An 18,729-nucleotide genomic window follows, 5' to 3' on the forward strand; every position below is an offset into this window, starting at 1 on the left:
GCCTTTCATTCATTTCTCCATTCAACATGTGATAACCAACTACTACATGCAATGGACTGAGTAGGAAGCATGGTTCCTTCTTATAGGCACGGCATTGGAGGGTGGCATAGGGCAAGTACTTCTTAAAGTCCTATCATATGCCACAGAGTGGTTTGGGTAGACTCACAGGGAGGGGAAATTTGAAACTTAAGAGGGTGAAGAGGATTCTGAGAATGATGGTAAAAGGTTGAGAGTTTTTCAAGGGTAGTTTACTTTTCAGTCTAGCATCAGGGTCAATTGAACCCAATCTCGGTTTTAAAAAGGTTTTAAGTGTTGATTTTTTAAAAAATTTTTATCCTTTTTAAAAAGATCTTCTATGAAGGCACAAATAGAGATTTTCCTTATTTTTAAAATAGAATAAGTCCCATTCTGTCTTGCAGATACATAATAGATCTTGACGATCTCATATTCTTGAGACATTTTGCTATTTTATCATTCTGGAAATTATTTTATCATTATTCATCAGTTATTTCTAACTGTGCTGGAAAGAACTAAAATAATATGAACATAGAGGAATGAGGGAGTCACACAGAAGTATGTTGGAATAAATGAACTAAATAATCACTGTAACATAATATATAAATATATACTTTATATGTTATCTCTATAACAATATATAAATATATAGTATATATAATATATATACTATAATGTATATAGTATATATATTTATATATTGTCATAGTGATTATTTAGTTCATTGATTCCAACATCCTTCTATATGATTCCTTTATATATATATTGTATTGCCCAAAGTATAATCGTGATGATTTTGCCCAACTTGCAAGCTAGCAAGTTAGGTAGACCCTTTGGGAGATTATTAGGTTTAGATGAGGCCATGAGGATAGAACCTGCATGATGGAATTAGTGCCGGTGTAAAAAGAGAAAGATACTAGAGAGAAGACCTCTCTCCTGGTTATGTGAGGTCACCTCAAAAAGGTGGCTGTGTATATAAGCCAGAAAGCAGGTCCTCACCAGACACAAGATCTCCTGGAGCAGGCGTCCCCAAACCATGGCCCGTGGGCCACATGCGGCCCCATGAGGCCATATATCCAGCCCCCCACCGCACTTCAGGAAGGGGCACCTCTTTCATTGGTGGTCAGTGAGAGGAGCACAGTATGAGGCGGCCCTCCAACGGTCTGAGGGACAGTGAACTGGCCCCCTGTGTAAAAAGTTTGCGGACGCCTGTCCTGGAGCCTTGACCTTGGACTTTCCAGCCTCCAGATCTGTGAGAACTAAATGTTTGTTGTTTAAGCCTCCCAGCCTATGGTATTTTTATTATTTATTTTACTACTTAGCTGCCAAACTAATACAGTCCCTATGTAAAAGAGTTTTCAATTTAATGGGGAAAAAATGAAAAATTATGATACAATGTACATGTTTACCTCTATTGGCCTATTTCATTCAGAAACCCAAAGAATGTTCTTGAGCTAAATCTGGTCAGCTTTAGCAGAATGAAATCTGGTATAGAGATGCTGTAGATTTGATTTGCATATAGTAGGTGCTAGTAAATGCTTGTTGAATACAGGAAAGACTGGATGCCATACCTAGTATCTCTGTAATAAGCTTTTGTGAAATCCTGCCTAATTTCCAGAGTTGCATGTTTTCTGGAGTTTTCATAGCACACTTGAAATGTCCAAAGTTGTATGGTTTTGGCTACTTTTAGTTTTTAATGTGTCTAGTAAAGGCTGCAGGACTTACTCATTTTAGTTGAATATGTAAAATGAAGCAGGGGAGGGGACCTGAGTTCAAAACTTCTAATTGTTTTGGCAAGACCGGCTCTTTTTCATACTGACCACTAGCCACAAAGCTTCATTGTTGTCCAGTTAAATGAATACATGGCTTTCATTTCGGAGGGAAGGGGAAAGACTTTCTAGCTATTGGAGTTTCAGGAAAACGATTGTGGCAAATGTTAGATGAATTTGCTCACTACATAACATTGTCAGCTGTTTGTGTCTACTGGTTTTCATGATCCATTTTTCTCAGCCAGTGGTTAAAAATTCAGCAACTGGCCGACTTCAAAAACATATACTTGTGCCCACATATACTCCATACGTACCCTTTTATACTTTTTGTTCAGCCATTTAGGATATAGCCTAATAGAGCATCTCAAACATACTTAAAGTTAGCCTTTAACTTTAGCTGTTTAGATGAATTGTCTGCCAAAATGTAGTGCTCTAACTTCAGATTATTGGTACTTTTAACTAAGTGTGGTGTGACAATGAGGATTCATTGAGGTAGTGCAGCTGGATTTTTGAAGGTTTTAAGATATACCTGCTAGTCTGCTTCTGTCTGCTTTGGCAGCATTTGTCAGGGAAACACTTTGGTACAAGATCCAGAAGAGCGTTTCTAAGTGTTCAAAAAAGGATTAATTATGAAAGCAAACTTTAAAAATATAGGCATAGTTGATCTCACCTAATTTTGAATTAAATCTCTATGCCACAATGATAAAAATAAAATACCTTGCTGGGTTTCTATTTAGATCTGATCTGCCTGTCTAAAGAAACTCATCCATATAGGGGGATTAGGTGTTCACATGGTCTTTCAACATCCAGGCACTGTGTAGTGGAGTAATGGAAAATGATTAATTTGTTTTGTCATTCTCTTTGAGAACACAGAACATCTCTAAAAAAGAAAATAGCCTTTTATTTTGAGAATAGAGAAGATTAATTATGTTTACCTCACCAAAGTACTTTTAAGTAAATCAACCTGGCCCCGACCTCAGCCAGAACGATTATCATTCCTAATCAGAGCTCTTTATCAGGGCCTTCTGCTCCAGGTTAAATATGGAAGAGACAAATGTGATTACCTACTTAGGGTGCCTTGAGGACTTGGGGCCAAGGCTTTGCAGGATTCAGGGAAATGATTAGCATTTCTCAGTATCTGCCCTGTGTTGAGTGTCCCATCATTGTCTAGCAAGGCTAAGCTCCTGTCGACTCATCCATGGGAAGCAGGTTGCTCTGCAGGGCACTCACCCCCTACGCCACCTCAGAGCAACCACAGAAGACTTGGTTCCCATCTTCCTCTCTTTAACTCAGTCTATACTGTTTAGCTGAACTTTACTGTCCTCTCTTTCTTCTTTCAGTTCTGTTTTTTGTTTTTATTATTTCTTTAATTTTGAGTCTGTTGAGAAATATTCTGTGTCTCAAAGATAGTCAATTTTGAAATTCTACATTTAAAATATAATCTTGCAGTATTTCTTCTTGCCACCATATTTGTAAGTTCTAAATGTATCTTTATTTATGTTTATGATGAGAAGGTTTTGTTTAATAAAACTGAAATTTATTCGTGTGTGATACCAAGTACTCAGCTCAGGAAATATAGATAAAAATCTCATCCTGCCGGGCATGGTGGCTAACGCCTGTAATCCCAGCACTTTGGGATCACCTGAGGTCAGGAGTTTGAGACTAGCCTGACCAACATGGAGAAACCCTGTTTCTACTAAAAATATAAAAATTAGCCTGGCATGGTGGTGCACACCTATAATCTCAGCTATTCAGGAGGCTGAGAAAGGAGAATCGCTTGAACTGGGGAGGCAGAGGTTGCAGTGAGCCAAGATAATGCAGTTGCACTCCAGCCTGGGCAATAAGAGTAAAACTCCATCTCAAAAACAAAACCAAACGAAACAAAACAAAACAACAACAACAACAAAAACCCTGCCTTTAAGGAATTTGCAGTTTACTGAAGGAGACAAGTAAATACACATTATAAAATGATTACACACAGGATGGTAGATAGGTATGCTCATAGGAAATACTAAGGATGGGCCCCTTACCCAGAGTTTAGAGGAAAGGCTCACAGAATAACAACTAGTATTATCATTGTAGTAATAGCTAGCATTTATTGAGTGTTTACCACATGCCAAGCCCTGCTCAAAGCACTTTACGTGTGGTAATGTATTTGATCCTTACAACAACTCTGCAAAATTAGGAAACTGAGTCCCAGTGTAGAGAGATCAGGAACTTTTCTATAGAAACATAGCCAGTAGGTGACTAACCCAGGATTTAAACTCAGACTGCCTCAAGAGCTTCTGCTCTTAATTGCCATATTAGAGGAGGTAGTGACCAAGCCGAATCTTGTGGGAGAATCAGTGAGCTAATTTAATCAATGTGTAGAGAACATTACAGACAGATAGACCTTCATGTATAAAGTCACAATGGCATCGAAGCTTTCAGGAGAGAAGCAGAAGTATGGAATAACATTTGTGGCAATTAAACCAGAAGATAATTAGCAGTCTTTAGATAAGGGGAAAATTGTGAGATCTTTTTTTTTTTTTTTTAAGTTAGGCCAGTTATAAGGTGAAAAAAAAAAGAAAAGCAAGTTGATTGCCTGCTTTTGGAAGCATCTTTCTAAAAATACAACATGACAAATATGTGGAGTTGGTAATTTGATGGGCAAACACCCAAGGAGACAGAAATGTCTTTTTTCCTTTTTTTTTTTTTAACACAGTCATTAGCTTCACTTTCAGCCTTAGAAGAGTGAAGGTTTTTTCCCACCCTATAGGTATTCTTTGGTAGTAAATATTAACCCCAAGAACTCCTGTGTACTTTCTTCTTAGTTTGCTTTCTGTATAACATCTTTTTTTCCCTATACTGTTTCCAACTTTTAAGCTTAAAAAGCAGATCCTAACCTGCTATAGGAAGAAGTTACGGCTACAGTGGACTAACACTCTTGCCAAAAAGGTTATTAGAGATATTCAGATCCTATTTCCCCTTTTTCCTGACTTAGAACCTGAGAACCATGGGTTAAATCATTTGCCCAAGTTCATACAACAGGCATTGTCAAAGCTGAGCTCTAACCTTGGATCTCCTGTTCTTATCAGTGATCTTTTTTTACCATGTCTTGCTGCCTGTCCTTAATCAGAAGGATGCCACAAGTAAAAATATGATTAAAGAAAATATTTTTTGGACATATAGGACATTTTCAGAAGTTCACAGTCAAAATGCATGCTTTTGAGGTGAGAGTGTTTTGGGTAAATCAGGAGCATTTGGTATGGCACCACTGGCCTTCTGGGGATTCTGCCCATTCTCCCAATAAATTTTTCACAGAGATCTATGCAAAGGACACCCTGAGGTAGGTCTCAGAATTTCTGCTGCTGTTTAGCAGGTCCCCAATGTAGGAGTGAGATGCCCATCTCACCCTCACACAGTACTCCCAAACTCCACAAGACCTTCTCCCGGTTAGGGGTGAGGTGCTAGCCGTCTGTTCTCTAAACAACATCCTCATATTTATTTAGAGAGTAAATGAAAGGATGTCACTCCCGTGCTCAAAACTCTCAAAAGACCTTTCATCTCATTAAGAATTAAATACAAAATTTTGACTGTGGCCAAAAAGGCTCTAAAAGCTCTTGCTGCAGGCATCTTTGGCCTCACCTGGCAGTGAGCTCCTACCTGGCTGTACCGGGCTCCTCACTATTTGTTCTTGCAAGGCTCCAGACAGGTTGCCCTCCTTAGGGCCTTGGCCCTGAGTTTATCCTGTCCCCATTACTTTCCTCTAGCGATGCTCATGACTTAGTCTGCTCTAAAACCATTGCATTAGAGAGGCTGTCACAGACCACTGTGTCTAAAATAGAAACCCCATCACTCCCTACCACTTTACCCTGCTTTACATTTCTTCAGAGCATTTATGACATCACATTTTATGAACGTGTTAGTTTCTCTCCCATTTCTGTTTTTGAGAACAAGAGAGTTTTTACCTTGTCCCCTCTATAACAGTGTCTGAGGCATTCAGTAAATATTTGCAGACTGAATAAATGTGAAAACCTTTCCTTCATCGAATAATATTCATTCATTTGTTTACACAGCATTTATTGAACACCTCTCCTGGGTCAGGCACCTGGTGGAATGCTGGGGACACACATTCCCTACCCTCACGATGTTTATTGCCCACTGTTGATGCAAGCGTTAATCAGTCACACAAATGAATATAATATTAGTGCTCCAATAGGGGTTGCCAAAGTGAAGCTCGTGATGCAATGGAGAGATTGTTTCACAGTATCAGAGAAAGCCAGGGAGCCTTCCCCGAGGAAGTGATGACTAAGCTGACATGTGAAAGAAAATCGAAGTTAACCAGTTCACTTAGGATTTGTGCTTTTCATTATTGCCAAATTCTACATTAAAAAAAAAAAATGAAGTGGAGTTGATGATATGAATGCTAAATTAGTTAAGGGAATGTGCATTAATGTATACAGTGTACTTTGAAATGCACCCCAAAAGTAAGTTGGATCAAAGGATAGACAGTGATGGGAGAGATGAATTGATATACAATAAAGCAAATGTATAACATACCATTTATGGTTGAATATAGGTGGTATCTGGGTATCTAGGGTATCTGGGTGAGCTCTGTAAATTTCTTTCTCATATCTGGTACACTTGAAGATGCTCATAGCATTGTAGGGAAAAGTGTTAACCAGATAAGGAAATTGGAGGGAACATTCTGCATGGAAGGCACAGTACATACAAAAGTAATGTATGTGCCATTACACTTCCATTACTTTAGCATCTTAGATTATGTCTGTAGAATAGTACATGCATTTCTAAATACTGGATATAGTTTAAGTTTGGCTTGTTTCTGCTTTGTGCTCTGTTGGCTCGTTTTTATTAGCTTTAATTTTAGATTGTCATTGACCTCTTCTCCTTTTGGAAGTTACTGGAGTTGATAGTACCACACAGATTCAGCTTTTTTTTTTTTTTTTTAATTGCTGTTTAAAAAGTACTTGACAATTTTCAGTGCACATTCACATTCACTCTCCTACCGTGACTATCACAAGTAAGTACTTGATAGTCACAAGTGCGAAAGTGAATGTGAATGTATTATTCTATGGGTTATAGAATAATAAAGACCATTATTTAGCCCCATTTTGCAAATAAGATATGGAAGCTTAGAAGGGCAGGGCAAAGTTATATTCCCAAAATCACAAAACACAAGTAAGTAGCATTACTGGAACTATGAATATCCACAAATTAGGGATGCTGATTTCCAGTGCAGCATACCTTCCATTTCTCTTCATCATTCATCTGGTTACATGTGTTTGAGACCTGTGTATCTAGAAGCATAGTTTCTTTACCTGTCACCATAGCAGAAATTGCTAAACACAGTCTCTTCCAAGAAACCTTTGCTTATACTGTTTGTTCATTTTTTAACATGTAATCACTTAATTTTTTTTTTTTTTGCAAATGCTCTGAAATTTCTTTCCCATGTGAGTACATTTTATGTTCAATTTTAAAAAATGAAGTGATTACAATTAAATAGATTGTAGATGTCAAGACCCTCCTTGTAAAACAGTTATAAGTGCCTAGTTTATTGTTCAGCACACAGAGAGCATTAAACTCCTCATTAGTCTTTGTATGTTCTTTTTTCTTTATATCAGGGAGTGGCAAGAATGATATTAAAGGAGACAATCTCAAGAATCCTTGGGGGAAGAGATATGATTATTTGTTCCTCTGTCTTCCTTTCTCCATCAAATCATTCTTGGTGTTTCCTTATTGAAAGGAAAAAAAAAAAAACTCAAATCACTCGTTTGGAGAAAATGCTACATATTTTTAAGCTAATAGAAGATGATGAGTTGACTGTAACATAATTTGGTTATACCTAGAAGTAAGAAAGCAATAAGAAATAAGAAAGCAATAAATAAGAAAGCAGATTCTGTGTATCATATAGTTCCTCTCTTAAAAAAATAGTGTGAATGAGAGTTGAAAAATACCTAGAAAGCCTTCTGTATCTCAGTTTTCAGTGAAAATATGTTACTTATTCCCAAATTTTATAATTGCTTTTTAAAGGAGATCTTCTGCTACTTTTGACTAGAGTGGTGTTATATGATGACAAATTGAATATGTTGTTGACAAAAGCTCTTCTAGATGTTAGTCAAATGTAGACACTGATGTCATAGTGCCATGTTAACTCGCATTTTTACTTAACAAGCCTTATGTACCCTTTTACCTCAAGACACATGTAAACACTTCTAAGTGGGTATCTGATTTTTTAGACTGCTCATAAAATACAGTCTAGAAATAGAAGACTTCTCTGATATCCCAAGAAATTCAGATAACTTTGAACACCGAGGGTCATAAAGGACGTGCACTAACACCATGACTTTGCTGGTCTATCCTCTGCTACTGTTTGGTTTGTTTCCAGTGAGTGTCTTATACAATTTGGAAAACAGGGCCCTATGAAGCCAATACAGCTGTGCTGGATCGAGTTACCACAAGTGAAAAGGCATACAGTCTATCCTTTTTATGATCTCACCCTTTCTCTCCTTGAAATGTGTTTACTCAGGTCCTTTTACCACCTTTCAGCCATTTGTCAGGAAAGTTTTGCAGTGGATCTGTTTCCAAATGAAATAAAATTGCATTTTTGAACCCAAATAAACTGCTTCATAGCCTTGTTTATTTAACATGTGTGTAGTGCCAAAAACTCACACATTTATTTTTAAAATAAAGATGTAGATATCATCTCCTTTAATTTATTCATCATCTAAAACTCAAAACACATATGAGTTCAATAACACTATAAGAAAATTGTAGTTCTTATATGTTAATAAGAAAATAAATGTGCATCTTTTTTCAAAGAGCAGTGTAAATACTAAAATATATTTATGGTTAAAATCTGTTCCTTAAGTTTTCTGTACAGGAGACAGAAATCTAAGAATTGTGATGCATTCCCCTTTTAATTCCTAATTACTGCTACTTATGTTGTCATACTATATTATTCAGTTTTCCCTGCAGTCAAAAATAAAGGAACTACTAAGGAAAAATGTACTGTGGAACAGTACAGATGGCTGAACTCTGTCTATACTGGAGTTTGGTGTTTGTTGAAGATTTTAGAATGGTTAACTGACAGCTTCCTCTTTGCTCTGTCAACAGAGAGCCAAGTATATCTGTAGGCACAAAAGCCAAAGGGCCTATTAGACAAGATTTCTGAATTTCACTATTGCTTCTATCACTTGATCTTGCCCTTAGTCTAGAGAAAATACATAAAACATCAAACTTGTGCTTCTGGGTTTTTAATAAAGAGGTCAAGATTCATTAGAATATGGTAAGTCTACCTTTTCTGTGTTCAGCCACACATTTATTTGAAACACCTTTTGGGGTCCAAGTATTATGTGTCACTAGTGTTAAATGTTATGAAAAAAGAAAAGTCAGTGATATATCATAAAACTCCTCTGACATTTAACATCCTCTAATCAACAGAAAGACTATCCAGAACCCACTCGTGTGTGTGACGTGTGTGTGTGTGTGTGTGTGTATGTATGTGTGTGTGTATGTGTGTGTGTTTGAACACATGGTCCTGAGTACAGACTCTTTAGTGCCGGTGGTATGACATTCTTTATGATTTCATCTTAAAACTTTTCTTCCAGAAATAAGCCTATCAAGGACACATCTTCAAAATCTAGCTGCTGAGAGTGATAGCTAGAGGGAGGTTAGGAATTTACATAAAGCACTCACTATTACAGCTTCTACATCCTCCTTTTTAGCTGGCGATTTGCCATGAAAATATTTTTGTAATAAGAATCTTCCCATTTCTGCATTCGGATTACTTGGATTTGCATATCAGTTTTGCCACCACTTGACTGCAAGGAGGTTATGTACACTGTCCAGTCCTCAGTTACCTCATCTGTATAATGATGAGAAAAGTAATACATACATATCTAGTATGGTAGGTAGTATAAGGGTCATGAAGTGCATTCAAAATTGAATTATGTGTTTATGGTTCAGTCTTTCATTTTGCTACTAAAGTGGACTAAGATTAACTGATCGTCTGCTTTGATCCTACTCCTAGACCCATGGAAGTCCAGCTCTTCTAGCCTCTGAGATAAACCAAATATACACAATGTACAGGCCCTTTATGAAGTGAAATCTTAATTGTGAACTTTTCTTTGTTTACTAATTTTAAACCCCTTTTTAAGCATCTGATTTTTTTATTCTAGAGAATAATGAAAATTAAAGACAAGCACGTTTCAGTTTGCTGGTGACATTATTGAAATAAACTTTGCTCCCTTAATTTTCTAACAGTAGGGTCTTGTCCATGCCTTTAAAGCATTATGTAATTTAAGGTAGAAAAAAATTAATCAACATAAAAAATAAAAGGTTTCCCTGACTTTGCACAAAGTATTTCACCCTGGAAATTAACATGATATAGGTCCTTACGCCATCTCTGAAATACAGCAAGTTTCTTAAACTATTAATCTGCTAATGGATCTTGTCTCTCTGGCTATGAGTTTTGGAATGTAAGTAATTTTGAAATCTCCAGTAATGTGACAAGATTCTAATCACGGAATTCCAACCAATCTTAAAAAAAAAAAAAGTTGTAATGTTATTCATGTTCTTGAGTCTGTATGTCAAAGTGGCAGTTTTAAGTACACTCACATACATGCAGAGAGGGAGAGAGAGAAGAGCCAAAAATACATTTTTTCCCAAAAATATAACTTAGCCATGAAATTATGAGACCTGAGATGCCCGTATGCTTGGACTCATTGTCTTCGTTTCTTCACATCTTCTTCTTGTAAATGCCCTAAATAGTTCAGCATTTGTGCATGCAAGTCCCTTAAAATAAGTACAAATAACTTTTTTCTTTGTATAATTATTAAATCTTTTGCTCCCCTGGGTAAGTTAAATGCTCCTGACAAGCAGAAAGTATGCCATCTATGTTTGTGGATCTTTCTATGATATCCAAAATACATGTTTGTTGTTAATTGGCTAGAATATAAGCATAAAAAGAAAGGTAGGCGTACCAGAAAGAGTTTCTGATACTGAGGAAGGTATTCAGAATCAATGCATACATGGAACATAAATTGAGCCACAAGTGAAATAAATAGAAAGTATAAAGATCAGTTAATGGAGATATGGGAGTTGGAGGGGGCACATGGCAGGAGAGGCGAGAATAAAAATAACTGCACTGAGAAAAGAAGGAGTCAAGGACTTTTTCAAAAATCACTCACAAAAACATAGCCACTTGAATATACGTCCAAAAACATCACCGTCAAAAAACAGTATGTAAACACATGCAAGGAAAGGGATGGTTTCATGTAGTCACCTGGTTGATTGAAAATGTTAAGCAGAACGATTTACATAACATGCTGCATTTTACAGTAGGACAGGCGATCATTTGCTTATTTTGAGCACAAAATGAGTTTTACCTACTTACTTAACCTGGGTTCAGAAGATCACTTCTAAATGAGAAAAATTATGGGATAAAAAAAGGAAGTAAAGTTTTAATACTTCAGGTACCACTGGAATGTGTCTATGAAGAAGATTTTATGCAATGCATAAAATTTTGCTTTAAAATCATCAGGGCATTGCTTTATATTTTATTGTTCAGGAGTAAATATAATTCCTGAGAAAACCTCTAATTTTATTATTTAAATGAATATAGCATATACGGTGGCTAAAACTGCCTGCTCCTAAGCCTGCATGTTGTGGCAGATAGTAACAAACACATCATTTTGATGAATCTTTCCTACACGTGAAAACATTAAGTGGAGTTGTTTAAAACACATGGTAGTGTAAGTGAGCACATGAGGCCTAAAGATTAACAATAATATAAATGTTAAGCAGAAGGAACAAAATACTAAATCCTTTCAATGGACCCTGAAAAAGAAGACTTTATGAACTTGAAGAAACAGCACATAGACTTCCTTTTCAGAATGGCAAAGTGAAGGTGTTTCTGCCCTTCTCAAAAATCTCATTACAAAAGTAAGGATAAGAAGAAATAGAAAAACTGATTGACACATGTCAAAACTAGAAGATATCTATTACTCCAACTCACAGAACACTGGAAAGTGGTAAAATGACTTGGAACAGAAAAGGTGAAAATCAAGGACCTGCCAATGGGATATCGATAGAAAGCAATAGAATACCATTCGCCCTGCAAACTTCTGGAAAGGCTTTTGCACTGGAGTAATTAGCTCAATTACTGTGGAAGGAGTGGGTGGATGGGTAAACTGAAAGTGTCTGTAAGAAAGAGTTAAACCCTCAGCCCTCTGTCTCCATACCTGCCCCTACCCCTGAACCCTGTGAAAGACATAAAGTATACGTTCTGGGGGAAACTACATCAGTGAGGCTCTGGATTGGGTATGCCAACCAGAGAACAGCATCTCCCTATTCAGGGAGATAGAAGATTTCAAATAGGAAAGTTAACTGAGAAAATAATCAACTCCTCCAGAGAAAAAAATATAGAAAAATTAGCTGGATGTGGTAGTGTGTGTGTCTGTAATCCTAGATCCTCAGAGGCTGAGGTCAGAGGATCCCTTGAGCCCAGGAGGTCGAGACTGCAGTGAGCTATGAATGTGCCTCTGCACTCCAGCCTGGACAACAGAGCAAGACCCTGTCTCAGAAAAAGAAAAAAAAAATCTTAACATACTCGTAATTGAAAGATTCCCTATTCTACAAAATGAGCCAGTTGACTACTTATTTATCTTACAATTTCATTATTTAATTCTCAGAGTAAGTATTATTTGTGGTATTTAATGCTATATGATGCACTGGTAACTAACAAACCCTAAAATCTTACGGCTAACACAATACAGGTTATTTCATGACTCATGTGAAGTCCAGTCTGGTGGGCAGCTCTCATCTTAATCTGGTAGTTATGCCTTCTGGAGCAAGTGGCTTCGTGGCAGGGGCTGGGATAGAAGGGGGAACACACAGGTTCTTCTGTCTCATTCCAGAAGTGAGCACTCTCAGAGTCCATTGTTCAGAACCTTTCACAGGGAAGAAGTAGGGAAGCGTATGGAATATTGAGTGGCAACCAACTTCCCTACAACTTTGTGCAAATTTATGTCCAGGTTCTTGCAGGACACTTCACTTTCTTCCCATGCACCAGCCGTAGGGTTTATTGTTGAACAGCTAAACTCTGTTTTAAATTTAAGAGCTAGCACCTGTTGCCTGCCTAAGATGTCTGGCATTGTGACAGGACTGAGAATACAGAGATGCCTGTGACATATATGCAGTCTCTGGTCTGAAGGGTATTTTACCATTTACCCTTTTATTTCATGTTTGCTTTGAAATAATGTTCATATCATTCTCTCAATGTTCACAGGTGGGTGAAACAGTGATTAGCTCATTAAAGACTATATAATAAGTTATTGACTTATGATGTTGTGACTTATGATGTTGTGTTGTGACTTAGGATATTGTGTCCCTGTAGCAAATGTTTAATTTCAGATATTTCTCCCAAATCTTGAGAACCATTCCTCTTTCCCTTTTAACTGAAATAATTGCTGAGAACTCTTTTCTTCTTTATAACGGCAACATTTGAGAATCTCTAATATGCTCCATAGATAAGTAACTGCAAATTCATCTATTTCTCAGTATTAGCTTGTGGTTTATTTCTGATGTTCACTGAAGCAGGTTTGTAAATTAATATTAATATGAAATGCTCTATTGAAAGTTTCACAGCATATCAGTTGAAATCAATTATCCAGGAAGAGTTTTTGTATCTGAGTCAGTCTTGCAAATGCATCTCATATACTTTTTGAAATGAAATAGTTCTGATTTCAAAAGATACATTTATCTTGGAAATACTATTATATCTGTTCTTATTTGACTGTCTTAAATCTACAGCTTGAACTGCTTCTTCCAGTGGTGCATCTGATCTTTAGTATGTGGATTCTGAGAGTATTAATACATTTTTTATAATGTTTGGTTTCCTTATGTTTTCTATTTCAGAGTACCCGAGTGGCCTTGGACCATCTGGAGTCTGTGCCCGAGAAACTGAGCCTACTAGAAGATTTCAAAGACTTCAGAGTGAGAAAGAGTTGGCTTGTCTCTTTCAGTATTTTTATCTGAGTGAGAACACTTGACATCTTCCTGATGTGCAAAGAAAAGTATAGAGGAGAAAGAAGGATGAAAAAACATTGGGAACTTTTAGCATACCATCTTATCAGAGTATATTGACATTTGTGAAGTTAGAATTGAAAACAGTGAAACATATTAGCACAAGATAGGAAAATAGAGACTTTTACTGTACTACTAAAAGCTTAGTTGGTCCCATAAAGCTTTAACAATAATTTAGAAAAGCCTAAAAATTAGAGGGAGTTACGCCATTATACTGTCAATAGACAACTTTTTTGATTAGCATTTTAATTTGGGAATTATTTGGGTACTGTTTGTTTTAGAGATACGGTAGTTCACAGGTTATCTTTATACTATGACACATGAATTCAAATCCACGTGAAGTTTTACATTTCATAATTCATGGCCGTTTATTGATAGAACTCTAACCACAAAGCATTTCATTATCAAGCTAATTAGTTACATGTGTTAATTTACCTTGTGTGATTTTTAAAATTCCTCATAGAGGAGATATGCAAAACAAATATTTCTGCTGCCAGTCCTGCCAGACAAGATCTGGTCCAGAGAACATCACATATACCCTTAGGGCTGCATATATAATGTAAAATTTTCATGATTTATCATTTATTGACCTCGCATAGCTGAAACAAACAATGGGAGGATTTCTTTTAGGCAACCATGTAATCGTATTTCACACTGCCCTTAAAATATAACTCATGTTATATTTAGGTTCTGTTTAGATCTGACATATTATTCGAAGATACAGTGTACAGGAAAATAACTAGATCATGCCATATTGGTTTATTGGAAGCCCTGATATGATGGGGTTCCAAGGTCTTCACTATCTTAAAATTACCTTACATTAAGCATCTTTTGCTAGTTCAGTAACTAACATTTTTTAGAGAGATCCAGTTTAGCTGACACCTCTGGTAAGCTAGACCATCCCAAATTGAACAAAACCAAGTGTTTAAAATATATTTCCCTAAAGTTGTGATTCTTTCTCATGATTTGATTATATATTTGCAGTTTAAATAGCTATCAAAGAATTATGAAACCATGTCCAAAACAATGCAATTTCTCTTTACTCTTAAACAACCTGATGTGATAACCGGCAATATGTTATGCCTGTAGTCTTTTTTTTTTTCTCTTCTAACTAACGGAAATTCTCTAAGTAAATGAAGGGCAGACAAGAGAAAGAATGGGAAACAGGTGGCACTTGTCACTGAGAAATAGAAACCTGTCTTATACCACTATAAAAATATAGTTTAACCTCCAGAAACAGATCACTTTTTCCCCAGTTGTCTACATCGAACAGAATGTTTGTAAGTAAAAGTTAAAAATTGTATTCTCTACTATTACCAAAAGGCTAGTTATTATTATTTTTAATCCCATGAGCTAGTGATGGTCTACAAGTCTAGCTCATGTACATACAGATTCACATATTAAGATGCCTAGTGACGTTTTTGGGGAGAATCTTTTTCAGACTTCAGCATTGTACTTTCCAATACATTAAAATTGAAACCTTTAGCTTGAAAAGGAAAAGTTAATTAGCAAGTGTCATGCACTCACTGCATAATACTTAGCAGGTGCTAAGTACTTTATGGTACATGTTTCCTAGTCTTCCAGATACCCTATAGATGGGTGTTATTTTTGCCCATTTTATAGATGAGGACACTGAAGCTTGGAGCCCATAAACTAACTGGAGGTGGGATCTAATTCTGTGCAAAGTAGCACAGCCCATCTGCTTCGCCCTGCTGCTTTTAGCTTAAAATCCATTCTACCTGTATTCTAAAGCTCTCTATGTGATTTAAAAGAGCTGATTTTAATCAACTTAATAAAAATGACTAGACATAGCCTTAAATGAAAATACATAAAGCCTTGAGATTATTAGATGTAGATTATATTTATTCAAACCCTTTAAACATTCGAAAAATCAGTGTGGTGTGAACAGGAATGCAAAGACCTAAGTTCTTGTCCAAATTCATGCACCAGACAAAAGTCACTTAATGTCTCAGGAGATATGACCACATTCATGTGAGGCACTTGAATAATATTATCTCTGGGTTCCTGTATACGTATTTCTCGATAGTACCATAGCCTATGACTTAAATGTGAGTACAGACCTTATCCTATTTAGATAGGCCTGACTTTATTCTTGTTTAAATGTGGTCATATTCATTTTGAAAGAATGATTGGCCAGGCATGGTGGCTCACACCTGTAATCCTAGCACTTTGGGAGGCCAAGGTGTGCGAACCACCTGAGGTCAGGAGTTCGACACCAGCCTGACCAGCATGGAGAAACTGTGTCTACTAAAAATACAAAATTAGCTGGGAGTGGTGACACATGCCTGTAATCCCAGCTAATTGGGAGGCTGGGACAGGAGAATTGCTTAAATTCGGGAGGCGGGGGTTGCATTGAGCTGAGATCATGCCATTGCACTCCAGCCTGGGCAACAGGAGCAAAACTCCATCTAAAAAAAAAAAAAAATTATTTCAGCTCTACAATTTCATATTTAAACAGTATATTTTTGATAAGGTGGAAAGGGAATAGCACTAGGTTCCAAGCCTAATCTGCCACAAATTGTCCAGCCCTGGGCAAATCATTCTTAACTTCCCTGAGCTCTAGTTTTTTAGAGGTTTTTGAATTGTGTTGTTTTTGTACTAAGCATGAGAACTTCAGAATTATAATACCCCTTCTAGCTTGAATAAGTTTAAGGTTTTTTGGGACTTTGAGGGACACTAAATCCCATATATGTTTTTTGTTTTTTGTTTTTTTTTTTTTTTTACATGCCAAAATCAGTTGTCCTTTTTCTTTTTCTAATTTCTCCCTAAATAATAATAGAAATGTCTAAATAATTGTCTATAGAGCAACTGTTTGCTGTGTTCCTTCTTCCTGCAAGAAATGAAGAGAAAAGAAAGGCAAGCCCTAGAAAATTTTGTTTTCTTAATTTTTGTTATTACCTGAATCTTTTTATGCTTATAAAGGCAAGGGAGCTATCCTTAAGTTTAAAAATCTATGTGACATAATAGTTAAAAGATAGGATGTTATTTATGGATAAGTGAAGTAAAAGGGCTCTAGTTTTACAGGTAACAATTTTTAAAAACAAGAATATATCGATGCCAAGTACCAATCCAAGGGATAGTACACAGCATCCAAATGTGGCATGTATCAACAGTGACACCTTTGGATAGCACATTGCTTCTTGAACCTTGTTCTAAAGGGTATCAGTCACTATAGAATGGCATAGGGACTAGTTGTTTCAAAAATTCAGGTAACCATTGTGGGATACATTGTATTTTTTATGGGTTTATCCATAGTAACAATTTTCTTCTTTTTCTATTGTTTTTTGTTTTTAACACAGAGCCTCATTCTGTCATTTTATCACTCAGGCTGGAGTGCAGTAGCACAATCTCACTGCTACCTCTGCCACCTGGGCTCTAGCAATCCCCCCACCTGAGCCCCCTGAGTAGCCGGGACTACAGGCATGCACCACCACATCTAGCTAATTTTTCTATTTTTTATAGAGGTGAGATTTCACCATGTTGCTTAGGCTGATCTCAAACTCCTGGACTAGAGCGATCCTCCCAGCTCGGCCTCCTAAAGTGCTGGATTACAGGTGCGAGCCACTGCGTGTAGCCTCCTTCTTTCTCGATGATCATCCATGATTCTTCTATATATCTATAAATTCTTGTAATTATTTATTATCATTTTTATCTATGTGTAAACTCTTTCTTCTTCTAATTTCAAGCACTAATTTTCTTTTATCTACCAGTTCAGACCCTTTGTGTTTTTTCCAGGATTCCTGCAGTTCATCTGAGAGAATTGATGGAAGATATTCTAAATACAGTGTTCGCAGAAATGCTCTTCAGCATCACCGAGATGACACCAAGTACAGAACCAAAAGTTTCAAAGTAATGTTCTTTATATACATTTTTAGTCTTTAAGTAGTATCCATGTTTAAGGCTACAACCTCTTAAGCAGCCTCTGCAGTATTTGTGTAAGGGCACTTGTGAAAGAATATATTTTCATTGATATATTAAATAGATTTTTAATTCTGTGGAAATAGAGAATATAAATCCAAAGTTTGTGCTTATCACATTTTGTCTGGGAACTAAGCCTTAAGTCTAAGCCATCACTGCTTGATATGTTATTTGTTCATGAGAACTGGTGCTGTTTAAGAAATCCTGAGCCAAGAAACCCCTGGTCACTTGATTGGGCAAAATCTTAGTGTGATGATCACCTTCTTCTAGGTATAAGTCTGGCTGCTGTCCATACTGAAGTCTGCAGTAGGACAGATCATATAGCATACTTTGGAATTCTAGTCATTTTCTTCTCAAGGCTGTGAACTCCCTATTAATACTTCAGCTTTTGGTTTATTACCATGGAGCCAGCACAGTATACTGGGAAGATTTAACCATATTAACAAAAAGCATGCATTCTCTAGAGCCTACCCAGTATCCATCTGGGATATGGGTGATTTAAATTCATTTGACCTTGAGCAGCTCTTAGTTTAGAGCAGGGTTTCTCAACCTTGGCATTAGCGATATTTGGAGCCAGATAATTCCTTTTGTCAAGGCAGTCTTAGGCATTGCAGTATATTTAGTTGCATCCCTAAAATGTACTCACTAGATGCCAGTAACATCTCTCATCTCAAGTTATAACATCCAAAATCGTCTCCTGACATTGCCAAATGTCCCCTGGAGGGCAAAGATGCCCCCTGTTGAGAATGCTGACCCAGAAAGAATCCATCTATATTCAAATGTGCACTCCAGGTCAATTAAAGAAAAAGCTAAAGGTTTTCTGGCTTTTTTATATTCTTACAAACTTGAATATATATGAATATTCATTACACTGTATATATTCACTTATTATAGCAAAATATAATTATTTCTAAGAAGC

General features: G+C 36.6%; 1 protein-coding gene across 9 annotated transcripts in view; it reads left to right on the forward strand.

Moving 5' to 3' along the window:
* The window catches only part of CEP128 (centrosomal protein 128), a 476,123-nt gene that overhangs the window by 403,893 nt on the left and 53,501 nt on the right, over positions 1–18,729 (forward strand). For all 9 annotated transcript variants that reach the window (XM_074392897.1, XM_074392891.1, XM_074392894.1 and 6 more), the window contains 2 exons: positions 13,704–13,781; positions 17,628–17,741. In XM_074392897.1, coding sequence (XP_074248998.1) covers positions 13,704–13,781; positions 17,628–17,741 — 192 coding nt within the window. The remainder of the gene's footprint in view (positions 1–13,703; positions 13,782–17,627; positions 17,742–18,729) is intronic.

This window comes from Saimiri boliviensis, chromosome 2 (assembly GCF_048565385.1).
Source record: "Saimiri boliviensis isolate mSaiBol1 chromosome 2, mSaiBol1.pri, whole genome shotgun sequence".
Taxonomy (NCBI): domain Eukaryota; kingdom Metazoa; phylum Chordata; class Mammalia; order Primates; family Cebidae; genus Saimiri; species Saimiri boliviensis.